At 39.2% G+C, this 24,274-nt stretch overlaps 1 protein-coding gene across 7 annotated transcripts in view; it reads right to left on the bottom strand.

Annotated features, from left to right (window-relative positions):
• The window catches only part of ZNF280D (zinc finger protein 280D), a 37,349-nt gene extending 13,793 nt beyond the window's left edge, over nucleotides 1-23,556 (bottom strand). For 2 of the 7 annotated variants that reach the window (XR_010441541.1, XM_064721952.1), the window contains exons 1-11: nucleotides 23,356-23,556; nucleotides 18,565-18,716; nucleotides 14,754-14,819; nucleotides 14,278-14,648; nucleotides 12,531-12,648; nucleotides 6,494-6,603; nucleotides 4,685-4,911; nucleotides 2,490-2,647; nucleotides 1,931-2,031; nucleotides 1,690-1,836; nucleotides 1,019-1,153 (exon numbers count right to left, since the gene is read on the bottom strand). Coding sequence is in view for 6 of the 7 variants with exons in the window: in XM_064721952.1 (XP_064578022.1) it covers nucleotides 1,019-1,153; nucleotides 1,690-1,836; nucleotides 1,931-2,031; nucleotides 2,490-2,647; nucleotides 4,685-4,911; nucleotides 6,494-6,603; nucleotides 12,531-12,648; nucleotides 14,278-14,648; nucleotides 14,754-14,819; nucleotides 18,565-18,709 (1,578 nt within the window). In the remaining variant the exon portion in view is untranslated. Of the gene's footprint in view, nucleotides 1-1,018; nucleotides 1,154-1,689; nucleotides 1,837-1,930; nucleotides 2,032-2,489; nucleotides 2,648-4,684; nucleotides 4,912-6,493; nucleotides 6,604-12,530; nucleotides 12,649-14,277; nucleotides 14,649-14,753; nucleotides 14,820-16,842; nucleotides 16,877-18,564; nucleotides 18,717-19,781; nucleotides 19,894-22,769; nucleotides 23,006-23,355 lie in introns of those variants that run through there. The other 5 variants (XM_064721955.1, XM_064721956.1, XM_064721953.1 and 2 more) reach the window with 5 other exon arrangements.
• Nucleotides 23,557-24,274: the final 718 nt, after the last annotated feature.

Here is a 24,274-nt window from a genome sequence, read left to right as displayed (position 1 = left end):
TGAAAATTCTGTTGGACTGGAGTTAACCTCTAACAGCCAATTGGATGCTTAAAAAGTTTGTTTTGGTTGAAATAGTTAGTCATGATAAAACATGTTTTCCTTCCAGAGCTGCAACTGGCTAGATCCTGCTTTCTTAAATGAGAAAAATGAAGCAGAAGTGTCAGGCCAATCAGCCCTACTAAGAACATCAAACCATTCCATCAGCGTCTGGATTTAACAGAAAGTCCTGTGTCTTACTGCCACATGATGAGCCAGTCTACTCCCTTCAGGTATGTTTGTTTCTCATCCTAGAATTCCAAGGAGTAATTCTGGTTTCAGATCTAGCTGCTGTTCTTGAACTTTGTCATGCTCTCAAATGTGGTTTTGACTCACAGAAAGACTTCTAATTCTACTTCTTAGCCATACTCCTAGTATGGAAACACCTTGTCTTCTAAATCTGGTTCCAGGTTTTTCAGTATTATCATTTCATCCTGTCAAGGTCTACTAACAAATTTTAACATAATACAAGCTTTTGTTAGGTCATGAAGACCATGAAATCTTAAAAAAAATTGAGGTATCATCACAGAGTAAAGAATTGGTGCCAAGCAAGACAATAAACAGCAGCTGAAGTAATTTTTCCTTTCCTGATTCTACAGCAAATGAACTGTGAAGAGCTGATCAAAATGTTAACTTCTCTTCTTCCTTGCAACTGAAAGGACATGTATTTTGATACTCTACTGAAAAAATGGTTGGAAAAAGTCCCAAAATCGACAAGAAAATCTCAGTCTAAGTAGCTCCTTCTTGAGAAATGGAAGACTGACTTAAAGACAGCATAAGTGTTCTGAGGGGACCCAAGTGTTTCCTCACATACCTTCAAATGCTGAACCCAAGGAAGACCTGGTGAACCCAGTTTTAAGCATAGATATTCTAAGCAGAAGAAGGAGAAAACCATTTCTTTCTATTCTACTCTTTTCTCTACCAAGACCTTTTTTTTTTTTTCTTTCATTGTCCCCTCAAGCTTTCCTGCAGGAACACTCACCTTTGTTCCAGGAGGCAAGCCTTCTAATTGCTTGGGTTTCCTGAATGTTCGGTGATGCTGAGTCTTGTGATCCATTTTTTCTTTGCATGTTAAAAATTGCAGTCTGCATTTAGTGCAACGGTATATTCCCTTTTTCTTTTAAAGACAAATGACAATCTACAGTAAGCATGGATGGCATGACAAAACTCTAACCCTAGCTTGTCTCAAGCAATGCTCATGCAGTTCCTAAACCATCAACTAAACAAACTCCTAATACTACACAAAGACAAGATACCCTGTAGGAATTAGATACGTGAAAATGCAAGGCAGTACAGTTACTAAAACAAGGAGGAATCAGATTCCCAGTTACAAGACACTTCATTATCTTTCTTTATTTGAACTAGTGGCAGGTTTGCTAGTAACCTCAAAAAAAGCAGAATCAAATCACTAAAATGTAATGAAGAAACCAAACAGCAAGAAGATATTCAGAGATTACTTTAAACAGGAAGCTGCTATCACACAAAAACAAGACAACTCCCTTAAAGATTTCTGAAATTCTTCTAATGTATTCTTATTAACTACTCTTACCTAGTAATAAGCTTACAAACCAGTCCCATTTGTTTCTTCAGAGGGAGATTCCCTACATGTGTTTAGCATTTTTCTAGCACTAAGGATTGAAAAGATCTGCTTACCTGATGCCTCATGTAATGATGCATATACGGTGCTCCAATTTTAATAACTTTGAGGCAAAATGGGCATAGCAAATGTTTTGTGTTTTCATGAACTGTTCTAAAATGTGCTTCTACATCTGAAAAAGCTGAGGATCTGTAGCTGCACACCTAAAATAAGAAGGTTGACTTTTTAGTTACAAGTTTACTGACAGTGAAGACAGGGGAGTGGTGTAATCTAAATACAAAAGTCACTCTGAGATACCTGGCAAACATACGGCATTTCACCGGGCTTATGATTGTCCTTCATATGTTGCAAAAGAACTTGCTCTGTGTCAAATGATAATTCACAGATTTTACAAATCGCTAGAAAAAGTAAAAAACAAGAAAAAGATTAAAAATTTGACAGAAGTCATATGTACATAAATTATAATGCATATATATAAATATATACACATATATGAAATGTATATATCATTAAAGGTAAAGAAATCGAATGACTATTCTACTCTTTAGAAGAAATTCCTTGTACAGTTTCAGAAAGTCAGGAAGGCAAGGGCCTTAAACATGAGGTCTTAAAGTAAAGCTTTCAATTAAAAATATATAATTAAAAAAAACCAAAAAATGCAAGGAAAAAAACCAAAGGCTTTTTAAAATATTTTTTTGCATATGTATATATATATTGCTCTCAAAAGAAAAATAAGTGCTGTGTTTCTGTTTTTTTTTTTTTTTTCATATTAAATCTCAAGATTATTGTACTTGGATAACAATGGATTTATTCTGAAATTCCAATCCAGGCAATCCAAGTTAGGAATTGAACTCACTGGATGACTCGTAAGGCGTGTGCGTGCTCTCGATGTGGCACTGCAGCTGGAACGGCGTGGGGAACTGCCGGTAACAGTGCTGGCACGTCGTGTGGCTTTCCCAGCTTTCATTGCTTTGCTTCTCAAGCTCCAAGTGATGTTTCATGTGGTTCATAAACCTTTAAATTATAGTGAACAGGTGCAAAAAACCACATTTGAACATTCCCTATACATATCATATGCAAGATGTACAGGATTCTTTAGAAATTTTACTATGTAAGGACTTCTCAATTAAGAAAATATATTAAATAATAAGTGTTTGCTAAAAACACAGGCAACAAACTTAAAGCTGATAGAAATCTTAACTTTAAGGAACATTAAATCTAAAACATGTTCTAAGACTAAATCTATTACATTTCTCATGTTTGCTTAGACAAAATTCTTGCCTTGAAATATAGGGAAATAAGTAAAGACAACAAGAACACATCAACTGTTCTCACTTTATTCACCACCAGCAATCTCAAAGCCCCATTCTGAAGCACATGTAACTTTCACTGTGCTGAAAACTATTAAGTAGCAAGAATGTATCTGCAATTTGGACATGACAGCTTTATGTGGCAGGAGTTCCAGGAACGTTCCTTGTCTAAAGCATTCACGCCTGACCTTGAGTTATGAAGGACAGTTATCAAAAGTGCCACTGTGCAGCCAACATTAAAAGAGTGGGAGAAACTGGTATGGTACTATTTAAGTTAGCAGCTTTTCCTCATTAATCTGACCATCTGTCTGAAGCCTACTTTTCTGGCTTCAGAACCTTTTCTGGCTGAGAAGTCCAGGCACCCATGACAGCATCACTGTTACTGGTGGAGCAGCACAAGGACAGGTTACCTCAAACCCACTACAGTCCAACTTCCAAAACTCCTGTTTGGAATGCACTTTATTTCAGTACAGCCAGAAGAATTATTAAACATAAGTCACATTACAGAAGGAATGCAGGCCTTGGAATTGGAAAAAACAAATGAGCAAGGAGCAGTCTCTTGAGCTCAAGCTCATACTATCACGCAGTTGCTTAAAAAACAGCAACAAGAAAACCAGAAAAAGCAGAGACTCTCCAGTTTTCTAAGCAGACAAAAGAAACAGACACTATTACTGCATAATGCCTTAACAGAAAATTATTGCAATGGTGTGTCCAAGCACAAATCTTTTAAAGAAAGCAGGGGATTACCATAATGAATCACTTTCAGCTTTTCTGAACTTAAGTCAAAAAGTTATACTTTAATTAGGATGGTAAGACATATTTATTTTGTCCACTATACATAGAGGTGCAAAATAGACCCTGGAATAAAAATTTTAAAGTTATAGAACTATTGAATAAAGCCACAAGGTTACAGACAAAATTAATACGGTTAAAGTCAATGTTACAGAAATTGAAAAAAACAAAAGCTCGTACATTTTTAATGACTTGCTGTGGAACACATAGGGGCACCACAGCACCAACTGCTTACAATATAATGCTGAGTATAAATAGTGCCTATTTAATGATTAATAGCAAATGTCATTGTTTTAATTACAGAAAACTTGTTTTTTTTCAATAATATGTGTCTAATGTTAGCATAAACCTGCTCACTTTAACTTGCAGACTGTGCCCTTTGAAACAATAGTCCATTTTTCAATTTTACATTCTGCTACTTCAGCTTCCCTTGAAGAGAGCGTGTAAAAAAGTTCAGTGACCTTAACTTCCAAAGGAACGATGACACAAACTTGTCTACCTACTAAAACAGCTTACTGGGGTTTTATCAGCATTTGGAAGTAAAATTACTCCAACAAAATAACAGATGTTACATAAGTGAACTACTGGCTATTAGTCATTGTGCATCCCTAAAGGGAATTAACACTCACATCTACCAATACTGCCATCAATCCAGATGGCAAACTGTAAAATCCTTTGTGTTGCCCTTTCTAACCCCAAAGTCCTACAACTGCTCTTATCAAAACTCTATGTTAAACACCACTAAAATTCATACTCTAATCTGTAAAAAGTTCTAAGTTATGGTCATACATGCAAGGTAAAAATTAATTCAATTTGTTTAGTCACCCAGTATTATCAGTTTTCAGTACGAAAGGAACTCTAATCCAGAAACACAAAACTTTTATACATAAGACTACTATGGACTATAAGTGATTAACAAATAACTAAGGAAACAAATAATTAAAAATACCTTATGTTATTTTTAAGAACTTTGAGACAACTGATGCATTTAAATGTCGTATGAGTCTTCTGCTCCTGTTGTACCTGCTGGAGGTCACCTTCATCCTTCCCATAATAAAAGTCATTAACTAACATAATCAGCTTTCCTTTCTCAGATTCCATGGTCCTGTTTGTGCTCACACATTCTGTTTTGACCACTTCTGAGAAAAAGTTATTTACCATATCTGGACAGCAATACTGGGTGCAAACAGGGAGAGGAGACACAGAAACAAAGGTATCAGTCTCACAAACTGCATCAATAAACAGCATTTTAAAAACTGAAGGCACTAATGAGAGATGCAAAGCTTAATTCTCTGACACACTGAGCTTAGTAATATTCAATTTTGAACAGTGTTTAACTAGTGCTTAAGTAATAAAACACTATATATTATAAAACTGAAGAAAATTCTCAAAGGTTCATGTAAGATAGAATTTTTTGCAAGAAAAAGGCAAAACTAGTATTGTTTTCTTGATTGAATTTATTTCATTTACATTTAATAAAATGAAAGAAAAAAGCAGCTTTCGTGCAAGTATTTTGCTGACAAGCATAAGTTTATTGAGAATTTAATGGGAAGTTTTGTCCTTTATTTCTTAGGGTGAATGTATGTTGAAACCTTCAAAAGTTCTTTCCAGCATTGCTAAAAAATTCAGCATTCTGACTCACATAATAGACATTGTTCAAGCTTCTTTATGTTGAAGTATACTTTAAGAATGCTTAGCCCAGAAGCCATTTCATGAAACTTATCATTTAAAAAGTACAGCACACTTCACAAAGAAGATGCTACCAAGTTTCCAACAAAATGAGGATGTTTCAGAGGACAAATTTTTCTCCTGCTAAATAACGGTTCTTACCATGCAGGACTACTTTCCATAAGCCTACTAGTAAGGAGCAGTGCAACTGTAACTCAGTATCCTAAGTAAACACACTTCTTCAGTGGTTCCTTCATTCAGCTGATGTACTCAGTGCAAAAGCTATTCTGTACAAATAATGATTAGAAAAAGTTAAAACCCTTGGGGTTTTATCCACTGCTATCTGTATTTCTTAATTATGTTTCAGAACCGAAGGAGACAGCAATTACAGTATTGGAACCCTGTAAATCAGAACCATCTGTGAGAACAGTAACTCAGATCCTCACAAATTTGTCTTATACAGTAGCTGATATTCCTTCTTGTTTTGGATATTCATGCTGTATACAGACTGCAAAGCCATCTCTCTGTCCCTAAAATGAAATACATGTGCCTGAGAATTGTGAGGATCTTTGCAAAATGATAAATATTTTCCAGGAAACAATGTTTCCAGAAATAGTAGTAAGTAGTTTCACAATCAAATTAAGTGATGCTCAGTTTCTGACAGTTTTGTTTACTACAGTGCTTGAGTATGAACTACAAATGAAATTCTTCCCCACAGCTTAAAAACTTTTATCTATTAATTATCAAGTATTTTTATCTTGCTGTACCAAGTGATACATCAAGATTAAACAGTAAGTTTGCATTGTCATCTTTTTGTCAGCTGCAATCTTATACAGATGTGGGTTCACCTGGCTGCCTATTCTCATAGGCACCTTTAGAACATTGGAAACATGAGGCAAAAAGTAGCAAGATTTGGAAAAGTGGCAAGCTCCTGTCTTGCTCTCCATGACTGCAAGACTTGGAGCATTTGGCTCTGGTTGATAGCAGGCAGAAGCCAAACTAGCTTCCTATCCAACCATGGCACTCTTCCCTAACCAAAGAGAAGCCCACAAAGTTTGTTCTAATGCTTACCAGCCCCACAAGATTTTACCTTCATGTGATTTTTTAGAGGATCCATAAGATTGAAATGTATATTACACTTTGGACAAGCCCGTGGAAAAGGTCCTCCATTTTTAATGGTGCTGGATGCAGCATTTGTCCCTGTAAAATTTAAAACATATAAAGACTCAGAATTCACAAGCAGAATACTCAATTCAGCAGTAGTGGCAGTATTCTAGTAAAATATGCTATTTCAAATGAAAACTACTACCATCAATGAAGATGTAGTAACCATAAGAAAGGCTTTAAAAGCATCTTTTATTCTTCCTTTTTCCCAAACTGACTTGGAGTTTGCTCTGTTTGACATAGACTGATAAACGGATTTTACAAAATCTTATCAACAAACAAGGAAAAAAACACATGAAGAGATGAATGCAGCACAACAGGGAGAAAGCATTTCATACCAGCCCACCCCATCCTGGATAGGATGGATTTTGGATGAGGTTTTTTCACAAACTTTTCAAATGAACACGTAAAGCCTGTTTGCTGCCACAACCTGATCATCATCTCAGCAGGGTTCAGATAAAACCCTACTGGTTTGGAAAGGAATTTCACCATTTGGTTCTCAGTGATGAGGCTACTTCTCTCTGGAGATTTGTTGGAATCTTGGCTTATTCAAATGCATTATTTCTGTTAAGCAAAGGTGTCTTTGGAGAATCTGGAGAATAAATCCTCTAAATTAATAATTACTCCCAGTAATTAAAGGAAATAATGCTTCTCTAATCAACATAAATGATTAATACCTTTTGAGCAAAAGAGATATTAAAGCTTTGCATTAGTTTAAGCTTTAATGAATAAACTAAGCTTTGAGTTTTCTCCAAACTGTCAAAAAACATCAGAGCAAGAGCTACTTTTCCAGATGAAATTCTCTTGCATTCTCAAGTAATTCACAGATTTGAAGGAGTCCATACTAAATAAGTAGTTTGGAAGCTAAACACAGGAAACAACATCTTAACAGCAGAGTCAACTGTTCCCTGCCAGGACTATGAAAAGATGTAATAAAAACAAAAAAAAAAAATACAAGGGAATAGGTGTATGAATTAAGAAATGAACATGCAATAGTGTTTTACATTTTTACATCACAATAGCCCTGCCTAGACCATAAATAAACAGTAATTTTCCTTAAGATAACAGTTTTGCTAAGAACCATTGCTAAGCAGAAAGTCCTTCACATGAGTGGATGGCCATGTAAAAGATGTACCACAAACAGTGCTGCAAGTCTTCACTCTTACAGTTGGTAAAACATTTTGACACATCACAGCTAAGTGCAAACTGAGCTGAAAAAAGCCAGTTCTGCAGCACAACCTTGTGCTCTGCAGAGCTTCAGTGCTGGATTCTGTGACAGATTAGAAACTGCTATGCCAGCATGGGATGGCTTAGACACAAACTCAGCAAAATAAGGTTCTCAGTGAATATGATCTACTTCTTTTTTTACTGAATTTAGCAAGATCCTTCAGTTATCTTTTTTTATTATAGGCTGCAGCACAATATCTATTTCACCTGAAAGAGGGTGGAGGAAATTTTTTTGCGGAAATGTTCCTGTTATAGCCACGTCCTTCTGGTAGCTGGGAAGAGCAAACAAGCTCTAAATAATAAATGCAAAAAACACAAATCTGAAATTATCCCAAACCATCATTTTAACATAATAGGACAGAGGATGTCTTGGAAATGTCTCAAAAGTCAAGAATAAATCCTGGCCTATTGCAATCACTGGAAAGCACCTTTTGGCTCAGGACAAAAATGCACCTAATAGTTAATACTGTGAAATAGCCAGACCAGCTCTCTTCTTGCAGGGAAGGAAAAATCTTTCCAATAACATTGTTTCTTTGAAATAGACCTTCTCCCCTCCCACTACTACTTCAACCTATATCAGAAACACTGCTGGAAAAAAAATAAAGGGGAAAAACTGCAAAACAGACTTTTCGACAATTAGTCAAAGTACAGAATCACAAAATAATTTAGGTTGGACTTTTGGAGGTGGTTTTCTGCAACTTCCCAGTCAAAGCAAGTGTAATCTTTTGCTCAGAGGATAAGAGTTCAGTCAACTTCTGATTATCTCCAAGGATAGGGATTCCAAAATCTAATTTGTTCCTGCCTTGCTTGGCATTGCTAAAATGATTTTTTCCTTCATCTAATCAGAATTAGTTCATAAATTCAGCAGTCAAAGAATTAAGTCAAGAATTCTGTCAATCCTGATTTTCTGGTTGGTTGTGTTTTGAAGTTTCAACCCCCTACTCCCTTCTTTGACACAGAAAATCAACTAAGAGAATGAGGTCAGGGGCATTTATTTTTATCACCTGTCTCTGAATGACTAATTACTGCTCTACAGAACTCAAACCTACCTACTAAACAATAAAGGTCTAAAATTTGAATAGGTAATAACCTCAGGTAAATTAATTTGTAAAGGTATATAAACCCTTGCATAGAATAGTTATTTTTATTTTACAGCATAAGAACAGTTACTTACACTGCCTTAAGAGCATTAAAAACACTGACCAACTGAAACACTACAGATGTGTTAGCTTTTTCCATGACACAGAGGCAGAACTGCCAGCTAGATCATTCCAACTTCCTACTGTTTGAAGATGCATTTTGTGCCTGTACAACTGGCTTCAAACTGTTCTTATGCTGTAAAGAAAAAACTGTTGGACAGTTACTGTAGGTGAAATAGCCAAGTTGCTTCTAGCACCGACCTCAATAAGCTTGGCCTGTTTTGGAGTTACACTGTCACCTTCAGAAGCTGCAGGAGGTTTGGATACAAAACCACTCTCATTTAGACTTAGAGTACTTTAAAGAACCTCAGTTTTTTCCCATAGTAATTAGAACACATTAGTGATGACTGCAATTTAGAGCCCACACAAAAAATATTTTCCTAAACTAATATGCCATACTGAAGTTAAGAAAACATCCAACTCAGACTGCAGGCCCAGGCCAGTGAGGCAGGAAAGGGTAAATGCAAGAGATCCAGACCCACCTCTGACCCCAGTAAACCATACTGTGGCCATCTGAATTCATTTGGCCTACTTCTCACATCTTGACCCACTCTAATGTGAGACAAGGTGAGTTCACAGTAATGCAGCCAAGCTAAGCAGCTGCTTTCTGCAATGCCTGCTACCTGGAACAAGCTCTGTGCTTCTGATGGAAAACACTTCTTTCTTCCTGCTTCTGTGTTAACGCTGGTTTAGTTTCTCATAGAACTCTGTAAACCTTAGTTTGCATGCAAAATGGAGATGGTGTTGGAACTTCTAATGACCAACCACAGCACATCTATCTGCTCTCTTCTTCTGAAAGAACATTACACATGTCCTTACGGTTTGCAGTATTTCTTCTGAAGAAAATAAGTAAAAACGAACAAACAAAAAAAATCCCAAAAAACCAACAAAACAGAAAAACCCACAACAAAACAAAACAAAAAACAAACAAAAAAAACCACAAAGAAAAAATAAAACAAAAACCACCACTAACAACAAAACCTAACAAATCCACAAAAAACTAAACCTAAAAGCCCCACCAAAAACAACCCCAAAACACCCCACAACAAAAAAAATCCACCAACAACTTTGAAATTGGGAGGTTCAGTGGCTGATTACCATGCCCATAAACACTCAGCTCCATCTGGTCAGAACCCCATGTTTCTGTCACTGTAAGATTACCCTGGATGACATGATCTCAATCCAGAGATCAGCCCTCAAGTAGACCACAAAGTCACAGCTACAAACCAAGGAGTCTGAAGTGCCAGCACAGGTCTTGGAGACCTCTCACAATGACAGACTGCAAAGAATCTTAAGACTATAATAAAATATGTCAAAGGCTTCAGTTCTGGACCCAATGATCTAAGCTAAGGACATTCTGGGGTATCCCCTCCCTACAATGACAGAGCTGCTCCAATGATTTCTCAGGGTGCAACAAGAAGCTCAACAAGTAGAGATAGATACTTTGGTGTTACAAACAATTACTCACATCTGAGAAGAAACAAAATAGCTCTCTGGCACCCATAGTTCTGTTTACTCAGTGGGAACTATCTAAACTTGGCCAACAGTGTGGAGAATCTCCCCATTCAATGCACATAGGCAGACACCCAGCAGGGAATGCTGATGAACATCTTGGAGCATTTGCCACACTGTGCCTCAAACATGGGAAAACATAATTCACTCGATATACAGACACCTAAATATCCTAACATTCTCCTTTGTAGTACACCTTTCCTTCTCTTTTATATAAATAAACATATTAAGCTCAAATGTCTCGCTCTATGCATTGTTTGCCTAAGGTTCATCCATTCACAAAATGGTCAGGTCATTAATTAGATGCTACTCCTCCCTGGGGGGTTTAATTTACTTACACTCACTGTTTGGTACATGAGCTGCTCATATGGACACAAGCCCTGCTCAGCAAAGGCTTCCACAGAGCTGGTATGGCCTCAGCACTCATCTGTATCACCTGGAGCATCCCACCATCAACCACAGCAGCAACTGCTGCTGCTGGAATTCAACTCTGTGTAACTCTGCAATGAGGGCTAGGGAAATGACACAAGGTCTGACTGAGTTTACAAGGATCTCCAGTGAAGTATTTTATTTTACTGTAGAAAACCCTATTTGGAAACAAGGACTATTTTAATGTTAAAAATACTGTTCAAAATTCCAATTTTAAAAGCTTTACACATCTGTGATAAAAATTTTGAAGACTCTTCTACATACTTATAAAAGGTGAGTAGTCCTGTCTATACAACTCTGACTAGTAAATTCTCTTTCAGAAGAACTATAATAATACACAGGTTTGCATTTTAGTTCTTTTGTTTGTTCATGTAAAAAAACCAGGCCTATTTTGAAAACTAATCACAGCACCTCCAAGTATTATTTAATATCTTGTTGGTATAAATCAGGTTGACACCTCTTATCATGAAAGTGCCTCTCTCAGCTGGAGTGTGGACACCAGAATTCCTTGAATTAACCACATTCCAGGCTAGCTTGTCTGATTCTCTACACAGCAGGTCACAGGGACTCCAAGAACTCAGGACACCAGGGAAAAGCAGTAGCCAAACAATTATTTTTTTGGTCACTTTGTGCTATTAATGAACACTTCAGGAGCCATTACCCAGGAGCTGGCTGTGCTCATACACACAATATTCCTGTGTACCACATCCATGATGGCAAAGAAGGAGCAAAGCACACTGGCTGCAGCACCACCTTGCTGGCAGGTTTCTGGACCCACCACACCACTGAAAACACCTCAGTGCTGCTCTGTGTGTCTGTGCTGGCTGGGCCTGATTTCATAAATGATGGAAAAGACATGCTAGAATAAAAGCACCAAATGTACTGTGATGCCAGAATAGGCACATGAAAGGCAAATTGCTTCAGGCCTCCCAGTGCAGTGTCCTGCACCAACACCTCCCTTAATCTGGAGCTGTGGATTCACAGATGCACTCCAGTCAACTCCACATGACAGATCTTTGGGTCACAGCAGCTTCTTGTTCCTCCAAGTGGGTGGAGTTTTAAAAAAGGGTTTTGTTGTCAAATTACATACTCTCTCCCTTCCCCTCCTTTCCAGGAATCATCCTTTTGATCCCATCTACTCCAACTCTTGCATATAGCAGTCAGAAAACCAAGATCATCATTACAGGGAATCCATCCAGACTCAGTTCTTCAGGTGCTGTTCACAGCCCCTCCTTTGCTAACAGTCTTTTCCTATTCCCATGGGCCAAAGAGTGATGAGTGTACTGAAAACAAACCTTTACCTGTCAATGAAGACAACACTGGATCTGACAATGCTTTTTCCCATCTAAATGAGCACTATAGGAAGACATCAGTTGATTATAGTCAGTCTAACGCACTGAAAAGCAAAGTCTGACAACACAAGACTCCAAAGTTTATTTCATTAAACATTATATAGTGTTATGCACAGGGGGAAGAAAAAAGTAGTTATACTATATTCTAGAAATGCTATTTAAAGTTATAACCCACAGATCTGCACTAGAGTTTAATGACATTAGGTTGGTTGTTTCTCTTATCAACTACTACAGTTTTACTCACCTGTTACAGTCACAGCTGGCCCAGTCTGGTACTGTGGAACTCCCGAGCTCTGTCTCACACCAAACAGAATACCAGATGTGTTATCTGGTGCATCTGGTGCAGAATCCATAATATAATCCTAATAAGATATTTTCAAGAGGGAAAAGAAGTTTGAGGTTTAATATTTTCTTTTACTTGCAGGCTTCAAAGGGTTAATTTTAAAAACATATGTTTGCTTAAAAAAATTACTCAGCTGAAAATCAAGTACATTATAATCTCCCCAAATAGTTTCTTTTGACATTTTAATAAGGCTGCAATTCTCATCAGTGCTTGTGAGTCTTTATAGTTGTGTATGCAGAATAGTAAAAACAATTGTAAGACCTGGGAAAGACCATTTAACGAAACACCACTAATCTGTTTGAATTACTAATTGTAAATGCTTGTGTTCCAAAAAGTCTGATGATGTTTCAAATTATACTTGACTGTTTTTCAAAAAACCCAAATACTTTCTTCCTTCAAGCTAAACTCAGGCATTTGCCTGTTACTCCTGCATAACATCTTGCTGCATTTCAAAAGATCAAAAATCAGAACTCAAAAGTAGTACAAACTTGTAGCAAGTAGAAGCTTCCCAAAGCAACAGTAAGGTAGAAATGGAAAAGAATTATTTCAACTCTGAAATAATTCAAATGGTTACACTTCATCAAGCTGTATTGCAAAACAAAAAACTGACTAAAGTAAAGCAATCTTCCTAAAATAAAAAAACCAACAAATTTTAAAAATCATCCAGTACACATACAGAGACCTTGTCATCAGTGAATTTGAGAAACAAAGGTCAAAATACATTTTGCTGGGGAAAAAAAATAAAAATGTTCATAAAGTGATTCCCATTCACAATTGTGCTACTTATTTGAAAGCATCCCTGTGCAAATTACCACATCATTAACTACCACCATGTTAACCAAACTTAATGGAAAGAAATCTAAAGGAGCACAAGTACATAAACAGGTATCATAATCTGGTTTAGGACTCCTAAATACCAGACCAAAAAGGGAGATGCTGCTCCCCCCCATCCTGCCTTTTTACTGTACATCTCCTTAAATGAAGACCCTTCAGGACCTTAATAAAGGGCCACTCTTTCTTCTGGTGAGTCACCTAATCCACTCTAACCAAATTAAAGACAGATGTTCAGGAGTAGCTGAGGAAATAGTTACTGAATTTCTGTGCTGTATTTGCTAAGAGTAACAGCTACATGAGCTGCAGTCACAATAGGGAAGGTGTCACTGTAGTCACAACAGTTTCAGAAGAGCCAGTAAAGGACAGCAAAGCACCTCAGCCTGCAGGCCACAGCCCAAGGACAACTGATGCTCAGGGAATAAACCTGTGGCAAACTCTTGAGTGCAGAGCCTGTGCACATTATTCACATTTGAAATGTGACCAGTACAACAGCTACATACAAACACTGCATCTCTTACTGGTCTGTTGTTTCTTTGGTTTTATGTCCTGCCAATATTTTAATTTTCAACAAGATCATAGTCTGGGTATTTTGATGGTATGGACACATCTCCCCAGTATATACTAAACATATCCAGCAAGTAAAAAAAATAAAAAAAGACGAACTTCAACAAACAGCAGAAGCTTTAAGAGACCACAGAATCTGCACTGGATATCCCAGATAAGGATACATTACTTTCTAAAGCATATCAGTCTAACCTGGAATAGACAGAACTGATTAATTTATTCAGAAGTAATCATATGAATAAAGATTTACCTGGTTGAGTATTACAGGCTGTGCTGTTGCAGGAGTCTCTGGCCTGGATACAGGCTGAGCCACTACAGGAACTGTAATACTTCTTGATACCGGCTGTGTCGTCACTGGAATGGTTACAGGTCTGCTAACAGGCTGTGCTATTCCAGAACTTGACCCAGGCACCTGCTGTGTTGACAAACACCCAGCAAGTGGTCTCTGCAGTGTTTGTGAAGTTGCTGAAACATTCACTGCTCCAGCCAATGGCTGAAGTGCCACCGAGCTGGCGGCAGCTCTGGGCCCAGCCTGAAACGCTGCCGGGGCAGGCGCGGCGCCGGGGCTGGAGGCAGGCGGCTCGTACTGCTGACTCTCGGACTTGAACGCACTGACCGCACCTGTGGCAAAGGATTCCAAAGTGAGCGTGGTGTAACTCTGCAGTCAAATGTTGCATAAGTGTTGTGGATTTTTTTTGTAATTACCATATTAGGACAATAAAGTACCTCTACTGGGTGCACCATTCTGTATCCCCCTTCGTGGTGAGCTGAGGTTGACTCTGTTCAATATATCTGTCAAAAGTTACATTTATCTTAATTGCAAATAAATTAATAGCTTCATTGCTTTTGAAATTTAAAAGCTGCATTTATATACACTAATTATGCCAATCAGAATTTGGCTTATAAATTAAAATATTATTTCTAAAACAAAACCTGGCAAAACCAAGTGTCATTTGTACAAATTATGATGTGTTCTTCCACTCCTCTTTGGTTAAGCTAGTTCATTTAACAATCTCAATGTTTATTCTCTTGGAGACAGGTTAACACACAGGAAGAATACAAACAACAACAAAAAAAGGACATGGCATTAACATTTCAATTTGCTGATTATAGTGCATTCATCTCCATCTCTTTCTCACATATACCTAATGTTTTCCAAATACAAGGAAGCATTTTCTCTAAACCAGTAATGATATCATTTGCTTCTGTAATAGCAAGTACAGCACTTACAAAGTGGATTTTAGACTTCAGGATATCTGTTTTCCAATGTGAAAGGCAAATCAACAGATGAGCAACTAAAGGAGTTGTATTACAATTGCATTACAAGAGCACTGATTTTCTTACATATCCCACATGGAAGTCTGTGTCCAGAGTTCTAGCTCAGCAAGAGCACATGCAATTTCTTAAATTACATTTACTCCCTAACTAATACCACTCATATTCCCCGACTTTTACGTCTCAGTCTGGGATTTCTGACAATTTCAGAAAGTTACAAAAATATTCATCAAATCAAAATATTCTTCTACTCCCAGATTCTCAGTTCCATTAGTGTTGCTGACAAGTTGCTTGTTCTGACCTGTGAAAATATGCATACGAAATTAGATTGATTCTCTAATGTCTAAACCACAAGGCTTGAAGTAACTTCTGAAACCAGGGTCAAATGACATCAGGTTCACAAACAATAGATCTCAGAGTATCTACATATTGTGTTGAATAACTTTAAGGCTATTTCCACCAACAATGGCTCACTAGTATACACTTCACCAGCTGATAAATATATCTAATAGCAGTAGAGCTCAGAACACCACAGCTTTCAACCTGCTACCTGCATTTAGATCATATTGATAAAAAAGCAGCTGCAACCAACATATTCAAGCAGGCTTGCATTTTAAGATATGACAAAATTTGGTGTTGCAATACTAATACTATTTTTACTTCAACATAACAGTAACTACAAACCAGGATTAAATTATTTTGGTATTTACCTGAATACATACATTTTGCAAGTGTTAACAAATCTATACCTCATACATGAATTCCAGAGTGAAATTAAACTAAAGCATCATCTATCTACAAAAGAAAAACTTTTATAAAAGTTATGTCTTACAAAGCATAGTCAAGACATCTGATGCACACATTCTAAATTACAAAGGTAGATTTTATTGCTTTTAAAAAACAACATTTCAGAAAGCCAGTTAATTGAAATTATAAACTACATTTATGTGACTCAATTGATTCATCACAGACTTGATGTGCACTTTCCCCTCTTCCACCAAAGTGGAACTTGTCCCGTTAAGGTAAAACAGCACTGAAGCACAAGCATGCTGACATGCAGAGTAACATTTTAAAACAGCAACAAATTACAGGTTTGTATCATTGTGAAACACGAAGCAAGAACAACAAGCGGTAACTGTAGGAAAAATGAGCAGTTGCAGAAAAAGGTAAAGGAAACAAAGTGTGAACTACTTTTCATCCCAGCCAAAACAATCCTCCAGTACATCAGAAGGGACACTTGATACTACACAGCTGTCTGACAGCAGGTCAGAGTTGGGGTATTCACTATTTCCTTCAAGCTTTCCACACAGTCTGTACGAAAACTAACTGTACTGTCAGGAAAAGGCTAAGAAAATGCAATGCACTGTAGAAACCACACCTTCCAGAAAAATTAAGACCCATATGTGAGTTTCTATTTGTCATCAATTTTTCATCTGATCAGGTGCAAATTAAACAGTGATAAGCAAAGCTGAGCTCACGGTATCTTGCCTATCACCAATAACAAACTGAAGCCTGACTAGTGCCAGGTAGTACTACTTACAAGCCAGAGAAGAACTGAGGTCATTCTTCCATAGCTGTTTTTGATAGTGAAGTAGAAGATTAAAAAGAGAAAAGTTGAGGAAAAAGAAGGAAAAAAGATAAAGTAACAGGTTATATCATAAGTGATTTTATTTGTGTCAGGACCGAGTATGGACAGCACTAGAATAAGAAGCAACCATTTTAAGTCTCCATCTTTTACCAAAGTTCTTGGAAGTTCACAGAATCATATCAAAATTATAGTTTTCATCTGAATTTCTATCCTTTCACTACAAAAAAACTTGGAGGCTACAACAATCAAACTCGGCACGTTTGTTGTTCCAACACAAGCCAGTGCCTTAATAGCTGCTGTATGCCATGACCTACTGCCAATGACAAACAGCAATCCAGAGCTCTCTAGACCTTCCAGAAAAGAGGGGATTTTTCAGACATTCTATATGTTTGTAACTGCAGAAAACTCAAGAATAATTTTAAAACAGTCTTCAAATTTTTCAGAGTGTCCAGAGTATTTTTAAAATATTCACTGTTCAAAAAATATTTCCTGGTGAGAGTATTTATCAGATTCCGTATTCTTCTCGTATTTAAAATAATTTTTTCACTTTTTTAACCTTGTGTAAGAAGCCTTAAACTTGCTATCCTAGTGAGCAAAAAAGTGATAGATGCAAGATGAAAGTATTGTGAACTAAAATGACTGAACAGCTAGTAACAGCTCTGAAATCCACGCAGCAGAGTGTGACAAACAGCCTCATGGAACATTCTGGCTGGAGATCCTTTACTGCATATTATACACCTTCAGAAAACTACCATGGAACTCTTAGCTACAAGCATGAGTAGAGATAAGGCAGAAACTGTGAGGAGTAAACCTCACCAGGCCAAGTCCTGGGTATGAGACTGCTAGGGAGACCTTGGGTCACAGCTCTCAAAAATTAACTACAAGATGGATACACAAAAAAAAAGTTTCATTACTAAAGTTAATTAAAATACAAGAAAAAATGTTATTCTTTACTTACCTGCCAAACCCCAACCATAGGACAAACACGGAATTCTGAAACATCTCCTGTCATCACAACCACCTAACCTCACTCCCTGCACTGCCTGCATTTAGGAGAAAACTAAGGAACTTGATGAAAAAACTCTATTTCACAAAGGATGGATAAATTTATCAATAAAAATCTTGTACTTCACAGACAGGCTTTCAGTATTTTCATATTAGTCACTTTCCAGATTGTGCTTTTATTATAGACACTGAAGACAGTTATCTTGATTTTGTCAGAATGATGTTCACCAACATATGAAATGAGAGGTGGAGAAAAAAAAAAAGGAGTGTAACAGGAAGACTTAAATTCATGCACATTCTTTAAGGAGGGAGACACTCCCATGTATATAACTGAATTTTGACTATACTATGTAAGCAATTGCATGCATTATCTCAGCACTGTATATAGGGGCTTTTAAACTCTGCCACTAATGCTAAAACCTTCAAATGTCCATATTTTGATCTCAGAGATTTAAGGTTAGAAGTAACCAGAGCTGTGCATAACCTGGGACAGGTTTAATTTCAGACAGAATTTCTCAAGAATTCTGGTTTTCAGTAGGACAGAGACATACAGCTTTAAGGTGTGGAATGTCTTAAGACATTCTATTAAGAATTCTATACTTCGAATCTAAGTTTAACTTTCTATACTTTGAAAGTTCTGTTTTAAGTGATGGAAAAGTGTTGTCTTACATGTAGCAGCTGGCTTTGAGCTGGAGATTTCCCCAACAAAGATTGGCTCATCATCATCGTCTTCATCATCCTCTTCCACTTCTCTCACTCTCTGTTGCCAGGGTTCTAGCTCCTCTTCTTCACATTCCATAAATAATTCTGCCATCTTGAGACTAGACAGTAAAAAAAAAAAACAACAAAAAACACACACACCAAAACATTTAGTACTTTGATGCAACACTTCACTGCTCAATAAGGAATACTGCACTTGTCAATAATTCCCATAGAATGGTCTCCCTCCCTCCATGCTCTTTACAGATTGAACATGATCTGACACAGGAGATCTTCAAAGATTGATGCCACATCACCATTCTGACAATTACTTGGATGCTCATCTTTGCTATTAAAGAGAAAAGACCAAAGATATCCTCCACAGAATTTAAGCTATTTTTGTGTAAAACACCAGTGACTATCAGAGGAAGCCTCTGACACCACAGTGAAATGTATCTTTTAAAAAATTCCAGGTAAGTGATTCACAAGAAATATGAAGTGCCTTCTAAAAGGCACATAACAGAGTTAGTGAAACAGTGATTACAACTTCATTCTCTTTGCATATTAAAAAGCCCAACACAAACAAAATAAAACCCCACCCAAACTCACAGCATCCCAAATTTTCTAAGATTTTGCCAAGGCTTCCCATAAGGTCACATTTTCTTTAAACCCCGACAAAACCTACACAAAATTCCCAAAAATCCACAAAACAACATCAACAAGAACAAGCAAACCACCCATCAAAAACAATTTAAACAAACAAAAACTCCACAACAGCAAAATCCCCAAGTTGTACCTACAATGCTTTGCCTACCACTTCCATTACCAATTAAGACATGATAAAAATTTTCATAGATCTCATTAGATGTGAAGTCCCTCATGCCTGTAGATGTTTTCTTGCATTAAAAAAGTCATGTATAAAACTAGTCATGAAAAATCTGTACTTTTTAGAATTAACCAAATTTACATCAGCACCTCTTATCACAATTGATTTTATTTGTTTTTTAAATAAACAGAGATGGCCAATAAAGTTTTCTTCTTTGAACATAACCTTGAATGTATTTCTGAACAACAATATAAGTACGAAATGTTGCTATTTCTTTATATGGAGTACCAATAATCTAACAAAAGTGCAGAAATAATTAGTCTGTAACAGCTTATCAGGGGAGCAGACAAGCATCCTCTACCTGTATGAGAATGGGGCTGCTGGTGTTAGCACATGTTAAGATGTGAGATGAAATAGAGAAATGCCCTAGGGTGACTTTTTGATCCTTGTATCCCCAAACTGCTCTGTTCATGCTGGATTTACACCTTGGCCAGTGCCAGACCCACTACACAAAGCTCAACTCCTCCTTTGCTTCCTCCATCAGCTGAGAGTGCTGAAGTCAGACATGGTGCTAGGAAAGAAAGAGAACAGGACACTAAACTAAATTATTGTATGGAGGAAAAGGTAGATTCTGAAGTGAATTTCCACTTGACAGAGAGAACACAGGCCACATGCCAGGTCCTGGAAAGAGAATCAAGCCTAACTCTAAAACTTTTTCTTCTCTGCAGGACATTCTTTAGAACATTTTTTTTATAACACTGAGGCAAAGTTTAATAGGCCTTAAGGCAAAATAAATTACTATTTCAGAGGCTTATTTTACAGAACAGACAACATAAATGATCAGTGTTTTTATTTTAAGAATTTAGTATTACTTGACCTCAGGGGAAAAAAGGAATAAATTATAAAATGTGCTCAGAGGATGCAATGCAATTTATACTAAAAACACAAAATAGGCACAAGCAACCTCACATGTTAGCAGAATGCTAACCAGATACATGTAGTAACCTCACCTACACTGTAACACAGCCAATTTTTTCCTTAAATACAGTTATAATAAACTGGATAACACAGCCATGGGCTTTTAGAAAGTGACACCAACTGCTGATACCTCTTATGGATATTTCACTTTTTGCATCAGGATACACACATTAAGATACTCTTAAAGGTGACTCAAAATGCAGAGCATCTTTTAAAAGGCAAGTATCATGATCAATTTCACATCTTTTCACTAATTTTTTTTTATTGCAATGTCATAATTTGAAGCCAAGCTTTCACTGACTTCTCTTTCCTGGGAAGAAAGCTGGCCTAATGAGTTCCTGCCCTGTGTCCTCAGTTGTGCCAGCCCAACTTTGCACAGAACTATGGTGTGAAGCAGAGCAGGTTAAAAATAACCTGGTCTAGTAACAGTTTTATCAGCACAATTGAGAGGTCAAAAATCTGTAGCCTAAACAATCAAAACTGCAGCAAGGGGTAATTAATTGGATTAGAGGAGATGTACAGGAACAGCTCCTGCAAGTGGTCTCCATTGCCAAAGGAAACCTCTACATCCATGTTTAGAGTACAAATAGCTTCCAAAGTTTTAGCTTTTTTAACTACATTAACACACAAAATGTATTCTAGGAATCCTGTTAGCAGTGCTCTCAAAGGCAAAACCAACTGTGAATCCTTCCCCCACTCTGCTTAAATATTTCCCAGTGGTGGTGCAGACACCAGTGTAAAAAACGCAAACCTACTGACAATAGACTTTATCTTCCTCATGTTTGAATGTGCATAAGCATACATTCATGTTTATACACACATTTCCTTAAAGGTGCTCCACGGAACCCAGAGGTGCAAAACTCCAACGCGATGCTGAATGCATAGACACAAGCAAAGTGTTGAAAATGGTATTGTAAGGTAAAGCATCAAAATTGTGAAGAACCTCTTTAAAACACTTTAAAAATAACATTATCAACTATATCAAGATATTGCTTTAAAAAGCAACTGCCCATCTAAAACTAAGCATAGCTATGGAAGTTCATTAAGCAGGCACAAATAACCAATAACCTGCAAAGACACAAGCCCTGGAACACTACTATGGTTACTAGGAAAGTGATGAACTAAAAACCTGATACAGGACAGATTACAAAATGAGAGCTCATTACCCTAAACAGCAATAAGCTTCTGATAAAATAACTGTTTTAAAAGCACTATTTTAGCCATCTTTATCATGGCAGTTAGGTTTAAAAATACCTAACTTTAAAGAAAAAGAGGTTATAAATACAGCTGGCTTTTAATAAAGTTAGGACTTAAAAGCACTCGCATAGAAACAACAAAAAAAATCTAACTTGAGTAAATGCATCAAGAGTGTAACAGCTGTAGTGAAAATAGCAGAATGATGCATAGAAGAGCACCATAAGGATGGACAGAAATTGGCACTATAGAAAATCACAGTAGATATAGCCACAGTAAGACTTAAGAGTTACTGAAAATCCCATTACCACTTCAAATGGGAATTTGTCTGTTCCACTGTTAAGCTCAAGTGAGCCCTTCAATACTCAAAACTTCCTTGGATTAGCCTAAAGTCAAATAATTAAAATGAAATTGGTAGTGAGCTCAAAGAGTGAGGACATTTACACTAATCAGAAATATGTCAGACTAGCCTTGTCACCTTTTCATAATAGAATCATGGAATATTCTGAGTTGGAAGGGTTCCACAAGGACCACAGTGTCCAACTCTTAGTCCTGCACATGACATCCCAAACAATCACACCACGTGTCTGTGAGCATTGACAAAACTCTTCTGGAAGTGGAAGGTTTGGTTCTACAACCACTTCCCTGAGGAGCCTCTTCCAGTACCCAACCACTCTCTGGGTGAAGAATCTTTTCCCAATATCTAACCTAAATCTCCCCTCACACATTTAAACCATTCCCTCGGGTCCTGTCACTGGTCACCACAGAGATCAGTGTCTGTCCCTCCTCTTCCCCTAATGAGGACCGCCATGAGGGCTCCCCTCAGTCTCCTCTAGATCAAGTGACCTCAGCCACTCCTCATACGGCTAAATCATAATTTTCCCCCACTTTAATAGCTGCATTTCAGATGTCCAGAGAAGTTACCTTATTTACAACACAGATCACACAATGGACTACATGATGTATTTCTCAGATAACGTCCCATACAGGCACATAACTTTCCACCACATTAGTTGATGAAGGGTGTACAATCCAGAGCTCCATCAGGACTGGGAACAACTGGATTATAATTGAGGGCTGCATTTGTATAGTAGCAAAGAAACAATGATCAAGCTAAAAGTGCACCTGAAAATTGTAAAAAAACCAAAACATAAACCCACTTCCCTAAAACACAAACCTCAGGAGCCAACGCTGCCCTCTGTGCCATGAGAAGGCACAAGCTCCGCCTAGGGAAGGGCAATATCGGCGGTGCCAGCCCGCCAGCAGCTCACGCCGCCGAGCCGCGGTGGTACCAGGCCGTGGTAGCAGCCGAACAGGAGCCGCTGCAGCCGGACCGCCCCGCGTCCCGCGCCAGTGACCGCCGGCACTCGGCTCGAGCCCGGGGCTCCGGTCTGGGGAGGCCCGCACGGCAGAACCGCGGCCGGCGGGAAGGAGGCCGAGCTGAGCCGCGCCGCCAGCGCCGCTCGTGCTGTTAACGCCCGGGGCCCTTGGAGGGCCCCACGCGGCCGAGCGCGGGCGGAGCGAGCCCTGCCCGGGCCGCCCTCGAGGGCAGAACCGGCCAGTGCCAGCGGGGCCCGCGGGCGGCTCGCGGGGGCCCTCACAGCGCGGGGGCCCCGCTCGGGGACGCCAGGCCACGCTCCGACCTAAGATGGCGCCGGTCTCGCCGGCGACAATCCCCCCGCGTCCGTCCCCTCCGAGCGCCGCTCCCGCCGCCCGGGGAGCGCGGCAGGGCGGGCCGGGGGCATGGAGAGGGCTGACCTTACCGTGCTTCCCGTCCGTAGGGGCCGCGGCGGGACAGCCACTCCCTGCGCCCGGGCCGGCGGGGGATGGGGCAGCGCCGGCTGAAGCGCCTCGCTCACCTCACCGGGGCGCGGCGCCACCTCAGCGCGGCCGCCGCCGAGGGAACGCGGGCAGGAGGCGGGGGCGGCCGCGGCCCCGCGCGCTGCCTGACGGGAACCGCGGGTCGGACACATCGCGGTACCCGCGATCGGGGCGGGGCCGGGCCGAGCTGGGGCGGGGCCTGCGCCATGTGCTGGGCCTCACACCCCGGATGGCACCGCCGCCATGTGTCGGGCCTCCTAGCCTGGTATAACACAACACCGCCGGGAATCACAGCCTGGTATAACACCGCCGCCATGTGCCGCGCCTCACGGTCTCGCTAGCAGGAGCTGCTGCTGGTATTAAGGCCTCATGACCCGGTCCGCACTGCTGTGGTAGGCTATGCCTCATGCCCAGCCGGCCCAGCCCAGCCTCGCACTGCCTGCTCTCTGCTTTGGTGAGGGCACACGGGGCCAGTGCCATGCTCTCGGGGAAACCAGCCAGTATCAACAGAGGCTGGGGACTGAACAGGTCGAGAGCAGCCCTGCCAGGAAGGACTTGGAAATGCGGGTGGACTCAAGGCTTAACATGAGCCATCAATGCTCACTTAAAGCCCAGAAAGCCAAACATGGCCTAGGCCTCATCCAAAGCAGTGTGGGCAGCATTGAGAGGAACAGGATTCTGCCCCTTCACTGTGGTGAGGCTCCACCTCCAGAACTGCCTCTCTTCCTGGGGTCCCAGCACAAGAAGGACATTGACCTGTTTGAGCAAGTACAGAGGAGGCCACCACATTGATCTGAGGTATGGAGACCTCTCTTACAAGGAAAAGTTTTAGAGATTTGGGATTGTTCAGCCCAGAAAAGA

The sequence above is a fragment of the Zonotrichia leucophrys genome, chromosome 10 (genome assembly GCF_028769735.1).
Source record: "Zonotrichia leucophrys gambelii isolate GWCS_2022_RI chromosome 10, RI_Zleu_2.0, whole genome shotgun sequence".
Classification (NCBI taxonomy): Eukaryota; Metazoa; Chordata; class Aves; order Passeriformes; family Passerellidae; genus Zonotrichia; species Zonotrichia leucophrys.
This window is presented reverse-complemented; position numbering and strand designations above follow the sequence as displayed.